The sequence below is a fragment of the Brachypodium distachyon genome, chromosome 5, assembly GCF_000005505.3.
Source record: "Brachypodium distachyon strain Bd21 chromosome 5, Brachypodium_distachyon_v3.0, whole genome shotgun sequence".
Classification (NCBI taxonomy): Eukaryota; Viridiplantae; Streptophyta; class Magnoliopsida; order Poales; family Poaceae; genus Brachypodium; species Brachypodium distachyon.
In genome coordinates this window covers 24,518,980-24,537,613 of record NC_016135.3, presented here as the reverse complement: position 1 = coordinate 24,537,613, position 18,634 = coordinate 24,518,980, and the positions used below count along the sequence as shown (strand labels likewise).

Sequence of the window (18,634 nt, the reverse complement as noted above, 5' to 3'; positions counted from 1 at the left end):
CCTCCAAGAGCCCCAACACACAGGTCCCTTTCCAAGGGCTCATCTCCTTCTTGTATTCTTGTAGTCTTGTCCCAGCTAGCTCCTCCCATCGCTCATCTCACCACCACCACCTTCTCTTGGAAATCAGAAGCAGCCGAGCTGAGCTAGAGGAGGGAGATGAGGCGGCTCCATGGAGCGGCGCTGCTGCTGCTGCTTCTTGCGGCGGTTGCCCAAGCTCAACAAGCATCAACGACTCATCCGGGTGACGGTGAGCATGCTTGATTTCATCTGCCCTGGATCGAAAGGATTTAGCTGCTCTCCACGCTGTTCATTCCTGATGGGACCTGAATTATCTTGAATCGACCAGCCAGTTTCTTGGTTGGTTTTTCTTTTCCTGAAGAGAATCCTTCCTGATACTCCTGCTAGCTTTCGCTTCCGGAGCGGTGAGTTACCCAGTGATTCGCCTCTGTTTTTGCTCTGTTCGATCAATTGCTGAAGAAAGCCTGCGGACGCGCGCTTCTCCTGTCGTCGATCGGCTCAATTCATCCCCATTATCTGCAAATGCAAATATGAACACGCGATCTTGCTGTTCCCCGAGGAACTGGTAGCTCGTTCCGGATGTCTCGGTTGGAAGGTCAATCGAGGCACGTCGATGCCGATGGCTTATCATATTTCGGCTTTTGACTTTTGGCTCGTCGACGCAGAAAAGTCCAAAACCATGTCCGGTGTCGTCTGTCTAGTTTTACTTTTGCGGTTTCCATTCCGGCTACGGCTTCTCGGCCGACGGATCCGCATCGGACGGCCCAGCAGCCGCGGCCTGGAGGATCGCCCTATTTAATCTGACCCGGGGTTTGTTCTGTTCTTTGCAGCGGCGGCGCTGAACGCGGTGTTCGCGAAGCTCGGGCAGAAGGCGGGGCCGTCATGGAACATCAGCGGCGACCTCTGCACCGGCGCGGCCACGGACACCACCGACATCGACAACGACAACTCCTTCAACCCCGCCATCAAGTGCGTCTGCTCCGGCGGCAACACCTCCGTCTGCCGCATCACCAGGATGTAAGCGTGCCGTGATGTTGTGCTTCTACACTCCCTCTCGTATCCCCCCCGCGCTCAGGGTGTTCGATGAAATGCCAGTGTGAATCAACTGACGGGGTTACCTGTTTTGCAGCAAAATATACGCCTTGGATGCGGTCGGCCCGATACCTGAAGAGCTGCGGAACCTCACGAGCCTGACCAATTTGTATGAACTCTGAACTTTCGCACGTGAAATGGTCTTTGGGAAAACAAACACTGTATTTGAAGCATGGAGAAGTCTGGTTTGGTTTCGAAACCTAGAATAGGAATTTCTAGTTGTAGATCATTCGTGGAGTAGGCTCTTTACCCGTTAATTCTGCTGCCAAAATGGGGCATCCCTTATTCCATGAAGGAAAACGGCCTCGACACCAGTTATCACTATATTGGCTATTATTTGTTATACACTATTCACTAATTTAAAACGAATTATTTTACAGTATTAACTTTGAAGATAATTCTGTACGATATCCCAATTTCACACAAAATTCACACACCATCGTAACTTTGAAAATAATTCTGCATGATATCCCAGTTCCACACAGTAATATCTTTTGCATCGATTTAATTTTGTTTCAGGAATTTTGGACAAAATTACTTAACAGGGCCTTTACCATCGTTCATTGGGGAGTTGACTGCTATGCAGTACATGTGAGATTTAGAACTCAAATCATGATTTCATTTGGTGGGAAAAATCTATTGCTTTCATTTTATCTCATATTTTTTTATCTCTTTAACTTATAAGGACTTTTGGCATCAATGCGTTATCTGGACCTGTACCAAAGGAGCTCGGGAACCTTACGAATCTCGTATCACTGTAAGAAAATAGATTTTTCATAATTCATATTTGATCATACAACTTTACAGTACTTTTAATTATAAAATCTATAAATAGAAATTATTCGAAAATATAAAGATGTGGAGAACCATTAAATTGAGAATATAACATATATGCCAACAACCTCAACTTTGCAATATTCAGTAAATGAAAATACTATTCTAGTATCGAGGTCTTGGAGCTGCACTCGCTTTGAAGGGTACTGTGCTGATAGCTTTCATGCTCCCTAGAATATAATTTTCAATTTTTTCATGCCTAACTTGGAATTTTTTTTATCTACTTTTAGGAGCATTAGCTCAAACAATTTTAGTGGCCCACTTCCTTCGGAATTGGGGAACCTAGCCAAACTTGAGCAACTGTACGTGTTTACTGAATTCTTGTAACTCCATTTTCCTTCTACCAGGCCAATGTTGTTGGCTTGGACTAGTCGGCTCCATCTCTAACGTGTGCTATTTTTGTATCTCTCAATTACAGGTATATCGACAGTGCTGGCCTTAGTGGTTCACTACCATCATCACTTTCCAAGCTTACAAAAATGAAAACATTGTATGCCTATTATTGACGTGTTGTTGTCATTATAATGTTCCACATCATTCAATCTTATGTGTTTTTCTTCTCTTTGTTTAGGTGGGCATCCGATAATGATTTTACTGGGCAAATACCAGATTATATTGGGAGCTGGAATTTAACAGAACTGTAAGATAGCTACTGATCTATAAGTCACAGTATTTCCAGAGCCTTTTTTTTACCTTCGGAATCTCCATCAGAGGCCTCTTTAGAAACAATCCATTTAAGGATAGATGTCAGATGAGTATTGGTATACATTGCACCCTCCTCCTCTCACTACTCAAGCTTAGATGGTTGCTAGTTTTGAAAACGATGATGGTATCAGGCATTCAATCACTTTACAGTACTCGTATATTCAGAAATAACTTGCACTTCTAGCTACATAAATTCACTGCGGTTACCAAAGAATGTAGACCTCCCTTATTTCACTGCTAGGTTACTGTGTCCGTGAAGAAAATATGCTTGAAATGACTAACTAGAACTTTTTTTCAACTGTAGGAGGTTTCAAGGCAATTCTTTTGAAGGTCCGCTTCCAGCTACTCTTTCCAATCTTGTCCAATTAACAGGCTTGTAAGTGCCAATTCCTGATGATAATAGCTAGGTTGTCATTCTTGAATGTCCAGGTTGCAGCAGGGAAATGAATAATCTATTTCTATGTTGCAGGCGAATCGGTGATATATTAAATGGGAGTTCTTCTTCACTCGCATTCCTTAATAACATGACATCTTTGAGCACGCTGTATGTTAATGGCTCAAATTGCAGCCCGAATTTAAATTAATTCACCAAGTTATTCAATCCTAAAGCATGTAATGTGTTTCTTTACAGGGTATTGAGAAACTGTAGGATATCTGACAAGCTTGTGTCAGTGGACTTTTCAAAGTTCAGGAATTTAAACTTACTGTAAGCATTTTATATCGACAATAAACTGCAGACAAGTGCCTTTTGTGCAGGATACGTAAATGCCCTCCTATGGATTATACATTGGTTGATGACCTCTTTCCTTTCTCATTTTTTTCTGTTATAGGGATCTGAGTTTTAACAATATCACAGGCCAAGTACCACAAACCTTGTTGAATCTGAATTCACTCAACTTCTTGTATGGACTAGGACTATCTTGACTTGCAAAACGTATTTCTATTTAAGAAGGACTTTTCTCATTCCTCTTTCTAATGTTTCTAAATTTTGTTGTGACTAGGTTTCTTGGGAATAATAGCCTTTCAGGAAGCCTTCCAAGCTCAATAGGGTCTTCACTTAAAAATTTGTATGTCAATGCGGTTCATGTTTTTTTGCACAATAACAGCAGGGGTGTGCTTATTAAGTTTCTAATGGTGCTTTCATATTTTCATTTTATGTAGAGATTTTTCTTACAACCAGCTCTCAGGAAGTGTTCCTTCTTGGGCTAGAAGTTCGCAATTGTAAGTTCCAAGTTCTGAGATTTTGCTGTTATGGTGCAATATCTTATAAGTATTGATAAAGTTCTTTAAGAGACATATGGTTCCTATTGTTGAATTGGGAGTTTGGGACTCATTACTTTCACAATGTACAAAATCGAGCCAATTATTTATGCCTAACTTAATTTTTATTTGTTTAAGATATATCAATGTATCCCTAAATATGTTAATTATGAACAATGCCTTCTAACTTTTGCCTGTTGTTGATTCTACTTAGGAATCTGGTGGCAAACAATTTCTTGGCCGATAGTTCCGGTAACAGGTTCGTCCATATTTAAGTATCTCCTCAAGACCTCAAATACAGTTACTAGGTTCCCTCAGCTTGTATTTTGTGCTCAATATGCCAATTTGTTACATTTGCAGTGTCTTACCTACTGGGTGGGAGTGCCTTCAGCGCAATACACCATGTTTTCTTGGTTCTCCACAGTGTGCGACTTCTGTCTTTAACAATTTCAAGCATATGCGTACTTGAGGAACTATATACCTGTAACTGCAGTTCTACTAAACTATTGATATTAAATAATTTAACTTGTTTGCAGCTTCTTCCTTTGCCGTGGACTCCGGTGGTAATGGATTGATATCAGGCTCAGATAATTCTATGTACCAACCTGATGATATTGGTACCAAGCTTGGAGCTGCGTCATATTATGTTACTGGAGCACCAACATGGGGTGTTAGCAATGTCGGAAGGTTCATGGATGCATCAAATGGAAGTTATATAATCTACAGTTCACAACAGTTTCAGAATACACTTGATACAGAACTGTTCCGGAATGCAAGGATGTCACCATCATCCCTAAGATACTTTGGTATTGGACTTGAAAATGGAAACTATACAGTTACACTTCAGTTCGCAGAGTTTGACTTTCCAGACTCTCAGTCTTGGAAGAGCACAGGGAGAAGGGTTTTCGATATATATGTCCAGGTAGTTTCCAGTCCTGCTGATAGCTGATGACCAATACACTTAGCTTATAACCCATTCCATGTTTTTCATTCTTCTTCTTGTATAGGGTGAGCGTAAGGAGCAAAACTTTGACATAAGGAAGGCGGCTGGCGGGAAATCTTACATTGCTGTTAGGAGGCAATACACTATTAAAGTCACCAAGAACTTTCTTGACATTCATCTCTTCTGGGCTGGCAAGGGCACTTGCTGCATCCCTACTCAAGGCTACTACGGCCCTGCGATCTCAGCTTTGAGTGCAACACCAAGTACTCCCCTTAACTTGAAATAATGGTTTTAATATTGACTACCATGTATTCTCCAGGTTAACTTGAAGAAATTAGTTTTAAATTATGCTGAATGCAATCCTATGCAGCTTGAGATAAATGCAATCTAAAATATTAGAGCATCAACATAAAAATAAAGGTTGATATTACTGTACATATTTCATTTAGTCCTTGATGTACTCGTAGCAAGTATAGAAGTACCATGAGAAGTGGCAAAACATCCAGTTAGGCTTTGTTCAAACTAAAGCATTCAAACTTATTTGATCAAAAGTTCAAAACAAATGTAGGTTAAATAGAAACATCAATTTGTCTACAGCCTATACTGTATCAGCTATAAAGTTGGTTAAACATTCACAAGACATTTATCTTTCTAAAAAGTTCACAATAGAAACATCAATTTGTCTACAGCCTATACTGTATCAGCTATAAAGTTGGTTAAGCATTCACAAGACATTTATCTTTCTAAAAAGTTCACAAATCACAAGGGAACTAGTAAACGAATATACGGAGTAGTAAAAGTAGTTACGCAGGAATACAAGGTATGGCCGCATGGGTTAGATTTCTTTAAGAAAAGTTTTGAGAAGTGAAAGGCCTGAACCAGTTTACACATTGTATAACCTAATATTTAATATCTAATACACCAACCAGTTTACACATAGTAGAACCTTTCATTCAACCACACTTGAAATATACTGATTCTGTTGTGATTGCAATTTTCTAACTAGTAAAGTTTTTTCAGATTTCACCCCTACAGTGCGTAATGCTGCGGTAAAGAAGAGCGGTAGTAATACAGGTGTGATTGTTGGTGTTTTGGTTGCTGTGGCAGTTTTAGGATTACTAGCAGTTGCCGGGATCTTTATTTGGAGGCAGAAAAGGAGAAAACTATTATTGGAGCAACAAGGTATGGGGTAATACTAAGCTCATGCTGTCTTCTAAGTGATCAAAGACGTCTTCCATATAAGCTTGCTATATCTTTTATTGTCTTGCAGAGCTGTACAGTATTGTGGGAAGACCTAATGTACTCAGCTATGCTGAGCTAAGGTCAGCTACTGAAAATTTCAGTTCTAGTAACCTTATTGGCCAAGGTGGATATGGGTCAGTCTATAAGGTTGGTTCATCCTGTATATACAGTCTCGAATTTTGTTTAATCGTTCTGAAAGTAACTTTCTGATAAGTTAGTACTTAGAAGCAAAAGTAAGCATCAGGACATAGACCGGTTTATATGACTTCTTTTTTTGTATGTCAGTTTCTGCATATGCATGTTAAAAAAATTCCTAAAATGAAATTTGGCAGCGCGGTTTATATGATTTATTTCACTGTATCTGAAGCAAATGATATTTGGCAGTGCGGTACCTGAAACTTGCATTGTTGGTAAATGCCATCTTCTTGCAGGGAAAGTTAGTTGATGGAAGGTTAGTGGCAGTGAAGCAGCTATCTGAAGCATCTCACCAGGGGAAAAGGGAATTCGCGGCAGAAATAGAAACTATATCACGAGTGCAGCACCGCAATCTCGTGAAATTGTATGGTTGCTGCCTTGAGGGTAATAAACCACTGCTGGTTTATGAGTACCTGGAGAATGGAAGCCTGGATAAAGCTCTATTTGGTACAAATTATTTCCATTTGATGCAACTTGGAACCTGGAAATTCGCGCTCAGTATAAAGACCTAAAAACTTAAACATTCATTTGCAGGAAAAGGGAGTTCAAACCTAGACTGGCCAACACGTTTTGAAATATGCTTAGGCATCGCAAGAGGTCTTGCTTATCTTCATGAAGAATCTAGCATCCGAGTTGTGCACAGGGACATAAAGGCCAGCAATGTCTTACTTGATGCCAATCTCAATCCTAAGATCTCCGATTTCGGGCTTGCCAAACTTTATGATGACCAAAAGACACATGTGAGCACGAAAGTTGCTGGTACATTGTAAGTGCATTTCCGTCTTGCAAACCTTTATGTTCATGTATTATTTTCATATGTATGCTAATGTTGATATTCCTCTCGTTCTTCAAGTGGTTATCTCGCACCTGAGTATGCCATGAGAGGCCATATGACAGAGAAGGTTGATGTATTTGCATTTGGTGTCGTGCTATTGGAGACTTTAGCTGGAAGACCAAACTACTATAGCACACTTGATGAAGACAAGGTTTACATTTTCGAATGGGTAAGCTCGCTACATCATCTCCAAATCAATATTGATTTAGTCTGCTCTGATTTTCTGTAGTCTGTTCAATAATTTTACAATTTACAGCGGATCGATTGCAGTTTCCTCTTAATATCGCGACAACTAAAAAGAACTGATTTCGTCGAATCAAACACCATAAAACTACTTAAAACCAACATACCATCTCAATGTTTTTCAGGTCTGGGAGCTGTACGAGGCCAACCACCCTCTGGACGTGGTAGACCCGAGGCTCGAAGAATTCGACAGCGAGGAGGTGCTCCGGGCCATCAAGGTGGCGCTGGTCTGCACCCAGGGCTCGCCCCACCAGCGGCCGTCCATGTCGAGGGTGGTGGCGATGCTCACCGGCGACGTCGAGGCGCCCGACGTGGTGTCCAAGCCCAGCTACATCACGGAGTGGCAGATCAAGGGCGGTGACACCACCAGCTACATGAGCACCGATGTCAGCGCGCAGTCGAGCTCGGCGCCCAGGCCCAACTCGCCGCGGACCTCGTCGCCCTTCTTGAGCTCCATCATCGACGAAGGCAGGTGATATCGGTCCGATGGGTATGTTGTTTGTGTTGGGAGTGAAGCTACTGCGGATTTCTTGTAAGTGCTGTCATTTTTGCGTAGAGCAGGTTTGTTTTGGTTTCCTCGGCTTGTGTCGGAACTCAGAACTGTATAGTTGGTGTAGTAAGTAAAATTTTGTGTGCTTGAAACTGGAAATCTCGATTGCTAATTTCTTTGCAGTTTTCGCTACGGCCGGCCTTTGCATGAACGGAACGGAGGATGCCAAATACTCCAGATAGATCTGAGCTACTCCAGGACAGCGACTTTAAGCAGGCGATGACGCTCGTACGCCGACGACGTTGGGTCCAACCAAGGAAAGTCGGAGCAAAGATTCTCACCCTGAATACGACTTGAAACAACACCTTCAACAGAATAATGCATGCCATACAATACCAACCAAGTTCAGATTATAAATTTTCATTCTTTTTCCTAATAAATTGCTCGGCTATAGCTATCCCACCTGAACCAAACTAGACCAGCTAGCCTCGAGCTCCATGACTTCCAACTTTTGAATTCCGAGGAGGGTTCGTTCGTGTCCACGTGCTTTGCTGCCGACTGTCCATCTGGTGATAGCGATATTGGACTATGAAATTTTCCTTTAGTAAATATAGTACAGTATACAGTTATTCCTAGCCTCCAAACTGGACCATAATAAGCAGGTGAGACGGTTACATTTTTTTTCCTTCACAAAGGAGATGATGGTTACTTGTTGGTCTCCACACTGACGCTCTCCAGAGATTTGCTCGAATATCTCTAGCAAGCTCTCGACTCTCCCACGGAAACGGTGAAAGCTAGACAAAACTGCACACGTGCTAGCGTCCGTGACGCAGAGTCGCTGACGTTATCCCGTCAACATTTTCCTACAAAGCTTGTCCGGTGGAAGAATAAAACGTAGCTGTTCTAGATATCTTTAGTCCTGAGTCCTGACCATTATTTCCTGGAATTAATGGTCGATCTAGTCACGGCATCAGAGCAGCGCATAAGCTGGTCTGGCATCGGCGTTTTGGTTGGTTCATTGCATTAGGAGCAGGATGTTGGGTAGGATGTCTGAATCGGCTTGATTAAGTGTTTTCTTAGGAAGGTTTGATTAAGTGTTGATCAGAGTGGTTTTTGTTCCTTTAAAAATGAGCAAGTAGCAGTTTATAATTGGGCAAGTTGTGTGTGGTTAAAAAGACAACATCAGCAGACAAGTAATTCCGGCCAGAAAAAATATGATAATTTTGTAGTCGACATGCCTTGGAGTATGTTATTTCTAGTCGACGTGGGCACGTGGCAGCTTTTTAGTATGTTGTTTGCGGCTTTTTTTTTCCAACCGGAGTATGTTATTTGCGGCTAAAGGCATTGCTTTCTCTGGCTTCGACTTAATCAACATGCCACATTGCAAGATCTATGATGTTCAAGTCCAAATTGCCAGTACAACCAAAGGGACCGACCAAGTTAACAAACCTAGCTCGTGCGTTATTAATTATAAATCCTCTAGCAATGATATGGACGTAAATACACACCTCACCAATCGATATTATATTAGCCGCCTTGCAATCATACACACCCATCTAGTACGATGTTTAACTTAAAAGAAAAACCCAACATCTTCAGAGGGAAATATAAATGCAGTGTATACACCACCCATGGAGTTTTCAAAAACACTTATTTGCCCCTTCACCCACTCCGTGTTAACTGTGCGCATCCTTGCATGCTTACTTCCTTTTCAAGCATCAAGTGGCGGGCCTAGCTAGGAAGATGTACATGACCGCTTAACATGGAAACTCGGGACAAAATGCTAGAGATATTTTTGGAACGAGAAAGAAAGAAAGAAAGAGACGAAGACCAAAGTGATCTAAACTCAGGACAAACAGAAGTCTGCTGGATTCGCGAGAACACAATCTTGTCACATCTTAGGTCCAAGCGACCAAGCCAGTAATTAAAAAATCAACCGATCAATTATTTCGTTCTGCAAAGGACGACACCCGTCCGACAGACCGATGTTCATCTGGAATTCAGCAGAGCCAACCAGCTAAACCATAAACTCTACAAATCATTAATTCGATCTGCATGCTTCGGCCGCATTGCAGGAGCAGGTGAGCTCAATCAGTGGAGGAGTATACTATACTCCTACTAGCTAGAGTGCCCCTTGCACTTGCACATAAACAAATTGCTAGCTAGCTACCCTGCACATTCTTTGTCCGCTTTATCGCATTGCTTTCCTAGCTAGCCAGTTCTCTGAATCTCTAATGGATGCCCACTTTATTGCCCTGATTCATCGCCTCTTTTAGTAGGACACTAGGACTGTAATCCGGGTTTCGGGGCGGGAGAAAGATGGATCCGAGTCCAACGTGGAGTGGTTCGTCCGTCCGCCATGGCTCCGTGCTCTTCCTGCTCCTCCTCCTCCTGTCAGTTCTGTGCTGTTCTTCCTCATGGCGGGCAGCTGCCCAGGCTCAGCCACCGCCGCCGCAGACTGACCCAACTGAAGGTATATATAGCCGTCGGAGAAATTAGTTCTTGTTGGATCTTCGGTTCACCTACGGATATATATAAGGTGGTTTGTGCGTGGCAGCGGCGGCGGTGAACGCGATACTGGGGAAGCTGGGGCTGCGCGCGCCGGCGTCGTGGAACGTGAGCGGCAACCCGTGCAGCGGCGCGGCCACCGATGACACGCCGCTGGACGACAACCCAAACTTCAACCCGGCCATCAAGTGCGACTGCACCGACCGGAACGGCACGCTCTGCCATGTCACCAGACTGTAACTACAACTAATTCCCTGCAAGTTTTTTTCATTAATTAGCATGTGAATTGAGGTGATCAATTGATCATGTCGAGCATGGAGAATTAACATGTTTTGTTGTTGGATTGTTTTGAGCAGGAAGATAAACTCGCTGGACGCGGCTGGCCCGATCCCCGAGGAGCTGCGGAACCTCACTCACCTCATCAAACTGTATGTGCTGTCGTTTTTCTTGCCTCGAATTGGTGGTCTCTGAGCAAAACCAAGCTGAAAGCCCATGCCTTGTTTTACTTGATTCGTTTGTGTCCTCAGTTGGATTTCTTGGATGGATAATGTGCTTGCTCGGATTTTTTTTATGAATTTTGCTTTCAGTTCAATGTTATTTCCTTTGGGGAATTATTTTGGGAAATGTCATTGGCATGTACTACTCCGTACTAGAAGAAAGAAGAGACTGCTGTAGATAGCTGTTGGGCCGGCCCAGAGAAGCAGAGGCAGCTATGCTTTCTTTCAGCCCATGTACTTACAGCCCATTCCAAAACTCGCCACCCCGCACCTGACCTGTCTCACCTCCCAACCCCATTCTCAAAAAAAAAAAAAAACTCCCAACCCAAATGCCGGCCGGAGAGGTTGCCCGGCGGGCGGCGGCCGCTCGCAGGCTCGCAGCCGTGCCGGCTCCCACGAGAGAGCTGTCCGCGCGTGCGGGTGGCGCTTGCTTACCGCCCGCCGGAGTGGCGAGTCCGTTCCTGCTTCTCAGAGTTCAAATTTCAAACACAACGGTTTGGTGTGCTAGGCTATTGGTGTACCCTAACGGAGGTATGGTCTCTTAGAATGTCGGTGGAGGTGGAGCGCATCAGCTCCATCGACCACATCTGATAGAGTTGAAGGGTCTCTGGAGGTATAAATCTAATTAGCAGAGTTTAGGCTAATACAGCCGATTTGTTTTCAGTAATCAGGTGAAAATCAACCATGCCACGTTTTACAACCATGAAACATCAGTATCATCAGTTTATCACATCGTTGCTGAATTACTGCTTTCCAGTTGTGATGAACACTTACGATCAATAGCTTTGCCGATTTGTTGTACAGTTTTGGATGACGCAACTTAAGTTAAGATATATACACGTAATTAAAGTTGTGGGTCTCTGGTGTTATCGTTTCAGGGACTTCAGGAAAAACAGCTTGACTGGCCCATTGCCAGCGTTCATTGGGGAACTGACTGCTTTGAAGTACATGTAAGACTCTGAACTACAAAAACATTTATGCAGCACAATCCTTACTTTTTAACCAATCTTACAGTCTTTTCCTTCAATATCTCAAGAACCGTGGGCACCAATGCATTATCTGGACCTGTCCCTAAGGAGCTTGGGAATCTTACTGATCTCGTGTCACTGTAAGATCAATCTGTTCTTGTGTTAATGTTAGATCAGTGCTTTCCATTTGTGTAACTATTTGGGAGTATAACAGAGCACATAATATGGCTGATGTGTCTTCCCATTCATGCAAATTGAAAACAATATCGTATAGTAGAGTATTAACAAAAGCAGAGCATATTTCTCATCAAATATTGAGCAGCACACAGACTTTTAGAAATGATTCAGGGTCACATCCTTTTCACATTGCTGCAGACCTAACTTTGTTTATCTTATACTTCCAGTGCACTGGGCTCAAATAATTTTAACGGCTCCCTTCCTGATGAGCTGGGGAAATTGACAAAACTTAAGCAGCTGTGAGTGATCTGTTTGATCACTTCTACATTGCCCTTTACATGATTGTCAATGTTCTCACTGATAATCATCTGCTTGAATGGAAAATGATGTCTGTCTTTGAACTGTAGGTACATTGATAGTAATGACTTCAGTGGTCCTCTACCAGCGACGTTGTCCCAGCTTACGAACCTGTCAACCTTGTAATTATTTTTAAAAAAGATATCAATCTCTGGATTTATAATTAAGGTTCTAACTTTCAACCACTGATCTTGGATGCTCCTGTCACCATGCATCCAGGTGGGCATCGGATAATAATTTCACCGGGCAGATACCTGATTATCTGGGGAGCTTGACCAACATGACCCAACTGTAAGATATATATATGTTCCACCTATCACCGATATATTAAATTTTTCTAACTGTTTTTTTCGTGTGCATAAAATATGGCAGGTACATACAGTCTTAATTCTGGAAAGTAATTTGCATTACTTATTTACTAACCAAATATGTATCTACTTGCAGAAGGCTCCAAGGGAACTCATTTGAAGGCCCGATTCCAAAAAGCCTTTCCAATCTTATTAAGTTGACAAGCCTGTAAGTTACTAGCACTTTCAGTTGCAGTAGCTGTGTTCTTGTTGCAAAGATAAGCTATGGCAGTGATAGGAGCATTTTATTTGTCTAAATGTAACAGAAGAATAGGCGACATAGTAAATGGAAGCTCTTCCCTGGCATTCGTCGGAAACATGCCATCTTTGGGTGATTTGTATGGCACATGCTCCCTACTTTACTTCCCATGTGAGCTTAAGATCCTGAAAATGTTACTATCTGACCTGCAGAGTATTGAGGAATAGCAAGATATTTGGCACGCTTTCATTGGTAGACTTCTCCAAATTTGTGAATTTAACATTACTGTAAGCATTTTCCCTATCAGAAAAACCACAACTAAGTGGAGCTTCTTTCCAGTTTCATCTATGGTGTAATTTTAGCTGAAAGCGTGATACTTTTTTTGTTTAATACTGCTTTTCCTATTGGTGCAGGGATTTAAGTTTTAACAATATTACTGGCCAAATGCCTCGGTCAATCTTTAATCTTCCTTCGCTCAGTTTTCTGTAAGCATTACTTGCTAACTTTTTTTCATAATGCTTTTCGAGTGGAATCCTATTTCTCTGATATTTGCTAATATTCTGCTTTCAAAATGTGTTTGAATCAGATTTCTTGGCAATAATAGCCTTTCGGGGAGTCTACCAGCCACAAAGAATCCCCTACTTACCAATTTGTATGATGATGTGCTCTTTGAATTTATTCCCCCCTATTCTCACTGACAAAAATATGTCTGCATCTACTTTCTAAATTTTATCGTGTTTCTCTGCAGAGATTTTTCATACAACCACCTCTCAGGAAGCTTTCCTTCTTGGGCTACCCAGAAAAACCTACAATTGTATGTTGCACATCTTGAAACTTTTGTACTTGTGTGTTTGTTTTACTGATTAAACATACAAAGCCAGTCTTAGTCAACTGAACAAAACAGAACTGATTTTTCCACCACATCCGTCTTGTGTTTTACTAAGGAATTTGGTGGCAAACGACTTTGTGATGGATAGCTCCAATGACAGGTACTTGCTGCATTTAATTTGCTCCTACCAAGAACCATGTAGGCAGAATTATCCATCTCAATGTGTTCTCGAAATCATCTGAGCTTGTAGCTGGAATTTAAAATAGTGATTATTTGCATTTACAGTGTTTTGCCATGGGGGTTAAATTGTCTTCAGAGAAATACCCCCTGTTTTCTCGGTTCTCCACAGTGTAAGCCTTCAACTCTTTGCACTTTGTGCCTATTAGACTCATAACTACAGATTGCCAAGTAAATAATATTATTTATGTGCAGCTTCCTCTTTTGCGGTAGACTGTGGTGGTAGTAGAACCATATCAGGCTCAGATAATTCCATGTATCAGGCTGATAATGCCAATCTGGGTGCTGCATCATACTATGTTGGCGGTGCACCTATGTGGGGTATTAGCAGCAGTGGAAGATTCATGGATCCACCCAATGGAAGTTACATAATCTACAGTTCACGCCAATTTGAAAACACGTTAGATTCTGGACTGTTCCAAACGGCAAGGATGTCACCATCTTCTTTGAGATACTATGGCATTGGACTCGAGAATGGGAACTACACAGTGACACTTCAGTTTGCAGAGTTTGACTCCCCTGACCCGCAGGCTTGGAAAAGCAGATGGAGGAGGGTTTTTGATATCTATGTCCAGGTGACTTACAAGCTTGATATTATGCTGGTATCACATGCTTTTAGTTCATATACACTGGGCAATACATTCTCCTGCTTTATGTTTGTATAGGGAGAGCGCAAGGAGCAGAACTTTGACATAAGAAAGGCTGCAGGAGGAAAATCTTTCGTTGTTGTAAAGAAGCAGTACATTGTTCATGTGGTGAAAAACTTCCTAGAGATTCATCTCTTTTGGGCTGGCAAGGGTACTTGCTGCATTCCTACTCAAGGCTACTATGGGCCTGCAATATCGGCTTTGAGCGCGACTCCAAGTATGGACCTGTACTAGAACTTCTTTGTTCTATATTGTTGAGTCAATTGAAACAAATACTAGTACTACCCATCCCTGGTCATGAAGACATGCCACCGTAGTATGCATACGGATAGCATTTTAACCTTTAACACTTTATATTTAAGTAAAACTCAAACACGAAACTTTGCTGTGAAAGATACATTCATCTTTCATGATATTTTACATTTCTAACTGAAAGGTTCTATGGCCATTCCCATGAAGATAGTTTCTATGTCAGAGGTATTGGATATAAGGCCTACATATGCGCACCGAGAAATCCATGCCTACATAAGTTGAATATATTTTATTTCGAATGAGAACTAGAATGAGTATCGAAAGACCCACAATAAGGGCTTACATTGCACAACATGTCCACCTTTCTATGTGATGTAATATGATCAATTTAAACTGGCCAATTCGATCTCAGTTAAGTAATATTTGAAGTTTTCCATACTCAAATTAAGTTAACTTCTTCAGATTTCACCCCTACTGTCCGTAGATCTGTGGCTAACAAGAGCAGCCGTAAAACTGGTGTGATTGTTGGAGTTGTAATTGGTCTGGCAGTTTTTGCATTGGCTGCTCTTGCCGGAGTCTTTGTATGGAGGCAGAAACGGAGAAAACTGCTATTGGAATTAGAAGGTACTCCATTTGATATTCCAGTATAACATTGTTTACTTGACTGTACACATAGTTACACTAAGACTTGTTTTGCCTTGTTATGCAGAGCTGTACACTATAGTTGGAAGACCAAATGTCTTCAGTTATAGCGAGCTAAGAGCAGCTACCGAAAATTTTAACTCTAGTAACCTGCTTGGTGAAGGAGGATATGGATCAGTTTACAAGGTTTGTTTGTTGTAATACATTTTGAATTTGATAATGCTTAAAGGTTGCTTCGCGATAGCCTAAATAGTAGTGTACAACCGTTTCAGAAAAATAGTATACAACATAGTGAGACGATATGATTTTTCAAGTGTACTCATTAGCAAAAACTTGGTTAATCCCTGAGCTTGGAAATACCTTGTATAATTGATAAGTGCAACTCTCTTGCAGGGTAAGTTAAATGATGGAAGAGTGGTGGCAGTAAAGCAGCTCTCTGAATCATCAAATCAGGGAAAAATCCAATTTGCTACAGAAATAGAAACTATATCTCGAGTTCAACACCGTAACCTCGTAAAGTTATATGGTTGCTGCCTCGAGAGCAACACACCACTGTTGGTTTATGAATGTCTAGAGAATGGAAGCCTTGATCAAGCACTGTTTGGTATGATTTCATTTGATTTGGCATGACTCTGTGTTCAACTTTGATTTAGAAATTTAAGCCTCAACCATATCTTCAGGAAAGGGAGGCTTGAACCTAGACTGGCAAACACGATTTGAGATATGTTTAGGCATAGCAAGAGGTATAGCTTATCTTCACGAGGAGTCTAGCGCCCGCATTGTGCACAGGGACATAAAGGCCAGTAATGTCTTACTAGATGCTGATCTCAACCCTAAGATCTCGGATTTCGGCCTTGCCAAGCTTTATGACAACAAGAAGACTCACGTGAGCACAAAAGTTGCTGGCACATTGTAAGTAGATCTTCATCTCTCATATGTTGTCAAGGTATTTGAAAAATATGTTCTAACAGCCATTGGTTGGCTTCCTTTCCCAAGTGGTTATCTTGCACCTGAGTATGCCATGAGAGGTCATATGACTGAGAAGGTGGATGTGTTTGCATTCGGCGTCGTGGCATTGGAGACTGTTGCTGGCGAATCAAACCATCACACTACGCTAGAAGAAGAAACAACTTATATATTTGAAAGGGTAAGATCATTTTTTCTTGCAATAAGGAAGGGGGTGAGACCACTGTGAAAGTTAAACCCAAAAAACACAAGTGTGATTTGGTTGCTGTATTGTTGGCAAAATCTATAAATGGGATTTGTACTAAAATTGAGAAGATATTCATATGCTACAGTTCTTCTAGAATAAGTTCACAAACTATCTACAGTTCTTCCTTGAATTCATTATATTTCGAGAGTACTAGGGTACTAGCTAGCGTAAGATGTGGAAGGCCAATGTAGCACGATTTAACCTCTGAAATTCTCGACACTTTGCAGGTCTGGGACCTGTACGAGAACGGCAACCCCCTGGACTTCGTGGACCCCAAGCTCTCGGAATTCAACAGCGAAGAGGTGCTCCGGGTGATCCGCGTCGCGCTCATCTGCACGCAGGGTTCGCCCCACAGGCGTCCGCCCATGTCGAGGGTGGTCGCCATGCTGACGGGAGACGCCGACACGAGCGGGGAGGAGGTCATCAAGCCCAGCTACATCACCGAGTGGCAGGTCAAGGCCGGGAGCAGCAGCTACACGTACTCGAGCAGCCAGGCCGGCTCGAGCAGCCAGACCAACCAGTCGTCCGGCGTCCATGCTGCTGGGGATGGCACGCCGTTGAGCCCGTCGCCGCTGTTCACCTCCATCATCGACGAGGGCAGGTGACAGGCGTGCGCAACACGGACCGAAAGGTGTTAGCCTTCGTCCTCAGGTACTCAGGTGATGATCGTACGTCAGGTGATGATATTGTATAGCAAAGGGCAAAGGCGAAGGAGATGCCTTCTGTGATATCTTTGGAGGGAATTTGGTTTGTGAGGCAGCAGACTTTATTGTCCAAGCAGACACCTTGCGATGGATGGAAATCCCTAATAATGTGCGAGGGAGGTCTGATCGATCGGTCGGTCGGGCAACGTGGTGCCCAAGCTGCGTAAGCCAACAACCCCCGGGAGACACGTTACGGACGAATTAACAAGGCATCTTCCTGGCCTGATCGATGGCGTTTTGCCCGTGCCCCACGCACGGAATCGATCAATCACATGTACGTACAGCCAATCGATCGTCTTCTACTCTTCTCGCTCGCTGGACCGACCTACCAATGCCGTGTTCCGTTGACATTGTTTCACGCCTTTGTTGTGAGCGAGCGTCGTCCTTGCGTTTCTTCTTCCCTTTCGCGTCTCCCTTTTTTCCATCCCTAATAATGATCAGGAAGATTTTTAGAATAGTGTTTGTGTACCATACGCTGCATTACGTACGTGCGCAATCTAGGAACGTGCAGGAGGTTTTCCGCTGCTTCTTTTTCGCGTCTCCTTTTAGCACAAGCAGAAAGGAAAGGGATCTCCTCTCGTTAATGCGTAGCGTTGAGGAGGCAACCGGCTGCAAAATGGAGAAATATATAAAGCAAAATCTCTATGAAGTCGTTAGTTTTAACTTGATGGGTCTTATGATTAAAATTATGAGGCTCCCTAAGTTATATAAAGAAGGATTTGTACATAAGTTGCAAAAAAAAGTTGTATCCATGCCTTAATCGGCACTTTCATTATGTACTCCCTCCGTTCCGGTTTATAAGACACACACATGAAAGATAGAACATCTAATCATTTAAATGTGTTTTATGAGAATCGTCTCGGAGTGGGACTCATGATCAGAGACTTTGGGCGGTTTCATAAAATATGTTTAAGTGCAAGAACCTAAACTATTGTAGGACTATCTATAATTTCGTTAATGAAGCTGGGGGAGTTTTCCTTTGATAAATAAAAAAGTGATTAGAGTCTTGACATTTTATCTCATTTGTTTATTTGAAATTTAGTGGTTCGGATCGAGAGATTTTAAATTTTCACTTGATAGAGATTTTTTTTTGACGGGCTCTTGACAGAGATTTTCATATGATACGACACCAACCAAACTAAAAATGGGCAAGTACTATGAAATAATAATAAAAAATCAACTCTTGGAAGAAAATACCTG

At 42.3% G+C, this 18,634-nt stretch overlaps 2 protein-coding genes across 3 annotated transcripts; both read left to right on the top strand.

The window, feature by feature from the left end:
- On the top strand, positions 1-8,039 carry LOC100836312 (probable LRR receptor-like serine/threonine-protein kinase At1g56130). Its single transcript, XM_010242123.3, has 24 exons — positions 1-247; positions 849-1,035; positions 1,148-1,219; positions 1,630-1,701; positions 1,796-1,867; positions 2,175-2,246; positions 2,363-2,434; positions 2,516-2,584; positions 2,954-3,025; positions 3,119-3,193; positions 3,281-3,355; positions 3,480-3,551; positions 3,651-3,716; positions 3,811-3,870; positions 4,124-4,168; positions 4,270-4,334; positions 4,446-4,831; positions 4,917-5,115; positions 5,873-6,034; positions 6,123-6,241; positions 6,526-6,736; positions 6,824-7,055; positions 7,143-7,293; positions 7,493-8,039. The coding sequence occupies exons 1-24, from the start codon at positions 157-159 to the stop codon at positions 7,841-7,843; spliced, it is 3,048 nt and encodes a 1,015-aa protein (XP_010240425.2). The 5' UTR covers positions 1-156; the 3' UTR covers positions 7,844-8,039.
- Positions 8,040-9,798: 1,759 nt separating this feature from the next.
- LOC100836005 (probable LRR receptor-like serine/threonine-protein kinase At1g56130) lies at positions 9,799-17,762 on the top strand. 2 transcript variants are annotated; one of them, XM_003581624.4, is made up of 25 exons: positions 9,799-9,938; positions 10,134-10,330; positions 10,415-10,601; positions 10,722-10,793; positions 11,741-11,812; positions 11,899-11,970; positions 12,235-12,306; positions 12,415-12,486; positions 12,584-12,655; positions 12,809-12,880; positions 12,978-13,049; positions 13,123-13,197; positions 13,324-13,395; positions 13,497-13,562; positions 13,659-13,724; positions 13,855-13,899; positions 14,025-14,089; positions 14,172-14,551; positions 14,642-14,840; positions 15,338-15,499; positions 15,585-15,703; positions 15,911-16,121; positions 16,198-16,429; positions 16,514-16,664; positions 16,958-17,762. In XM_003581624.4, exons 2-25 carry the CDS (start codon positions 10,177-10,179, stop codon positions 17,333-17,335), a joined length of 3,138 nt encoding a protein of 1,045 aa, XP_003581672.1. In that variant the 5' UTR covers positions 9,799-9,938; positions 10,134-10,176; the 3' UTR covers positions 17,336-17,762. The 2 variants fall into 2 exon arrangements, with proteins under 2 accessions (XP_003581672.1, XP_014751226.1); XM_014895740.2 differs by lacking the exon at positions 9,799-9,938 and having other exon boundaries at positions 9,962-10,330.
- The last annotated feature ends 872 nt before the right edge of the window (positions 17,763-18,634 follow it).

Coding starts and splice junctions, on each gene's coding strand:
- LOC100836312 (XM_010242123.3), top strand. CDS start 157: ATGAGGCGGCTCCATGGAGCGGCGCTGCTGCTGCTGCTTCTTGCGGCG. Junction 3,552..3,650: donor CTGAATTCACTCAACTTCTT/GTATGGACTAGG, acceptor TGTTGTGACTAG/GTTTCTTGGGAATAATAGCC. Junction 3,717..3,810: donor GGGTCTTCACTTAAAAATTT/GTATGTCAATGC, acceptor CATTTTATGTAG/AGATTTTTCTTACAACCAGC.
- LOC100836005 (XM_003581624.4), top strand. CDS start 10,177: ATGGATCCGAGTCCAACGTGGAGTGGTTCGTCCGTCCGCCATGGCTCC. Junction 13,396..13,496: donor CTTCCTTCGCTCAGTTTTCT/GTAAGCATTACT, acceptor TGTTTGAATCAG/ATTTCTTGGCAATAATAGCC. Junction 14,090..14,171: donor TTTTCTCGGTTCTCCACAGT/GTAAGCCTTCAA, acceptor ATTTATGTGCAG/CTTCCTCTTTTGCGGTAGAC.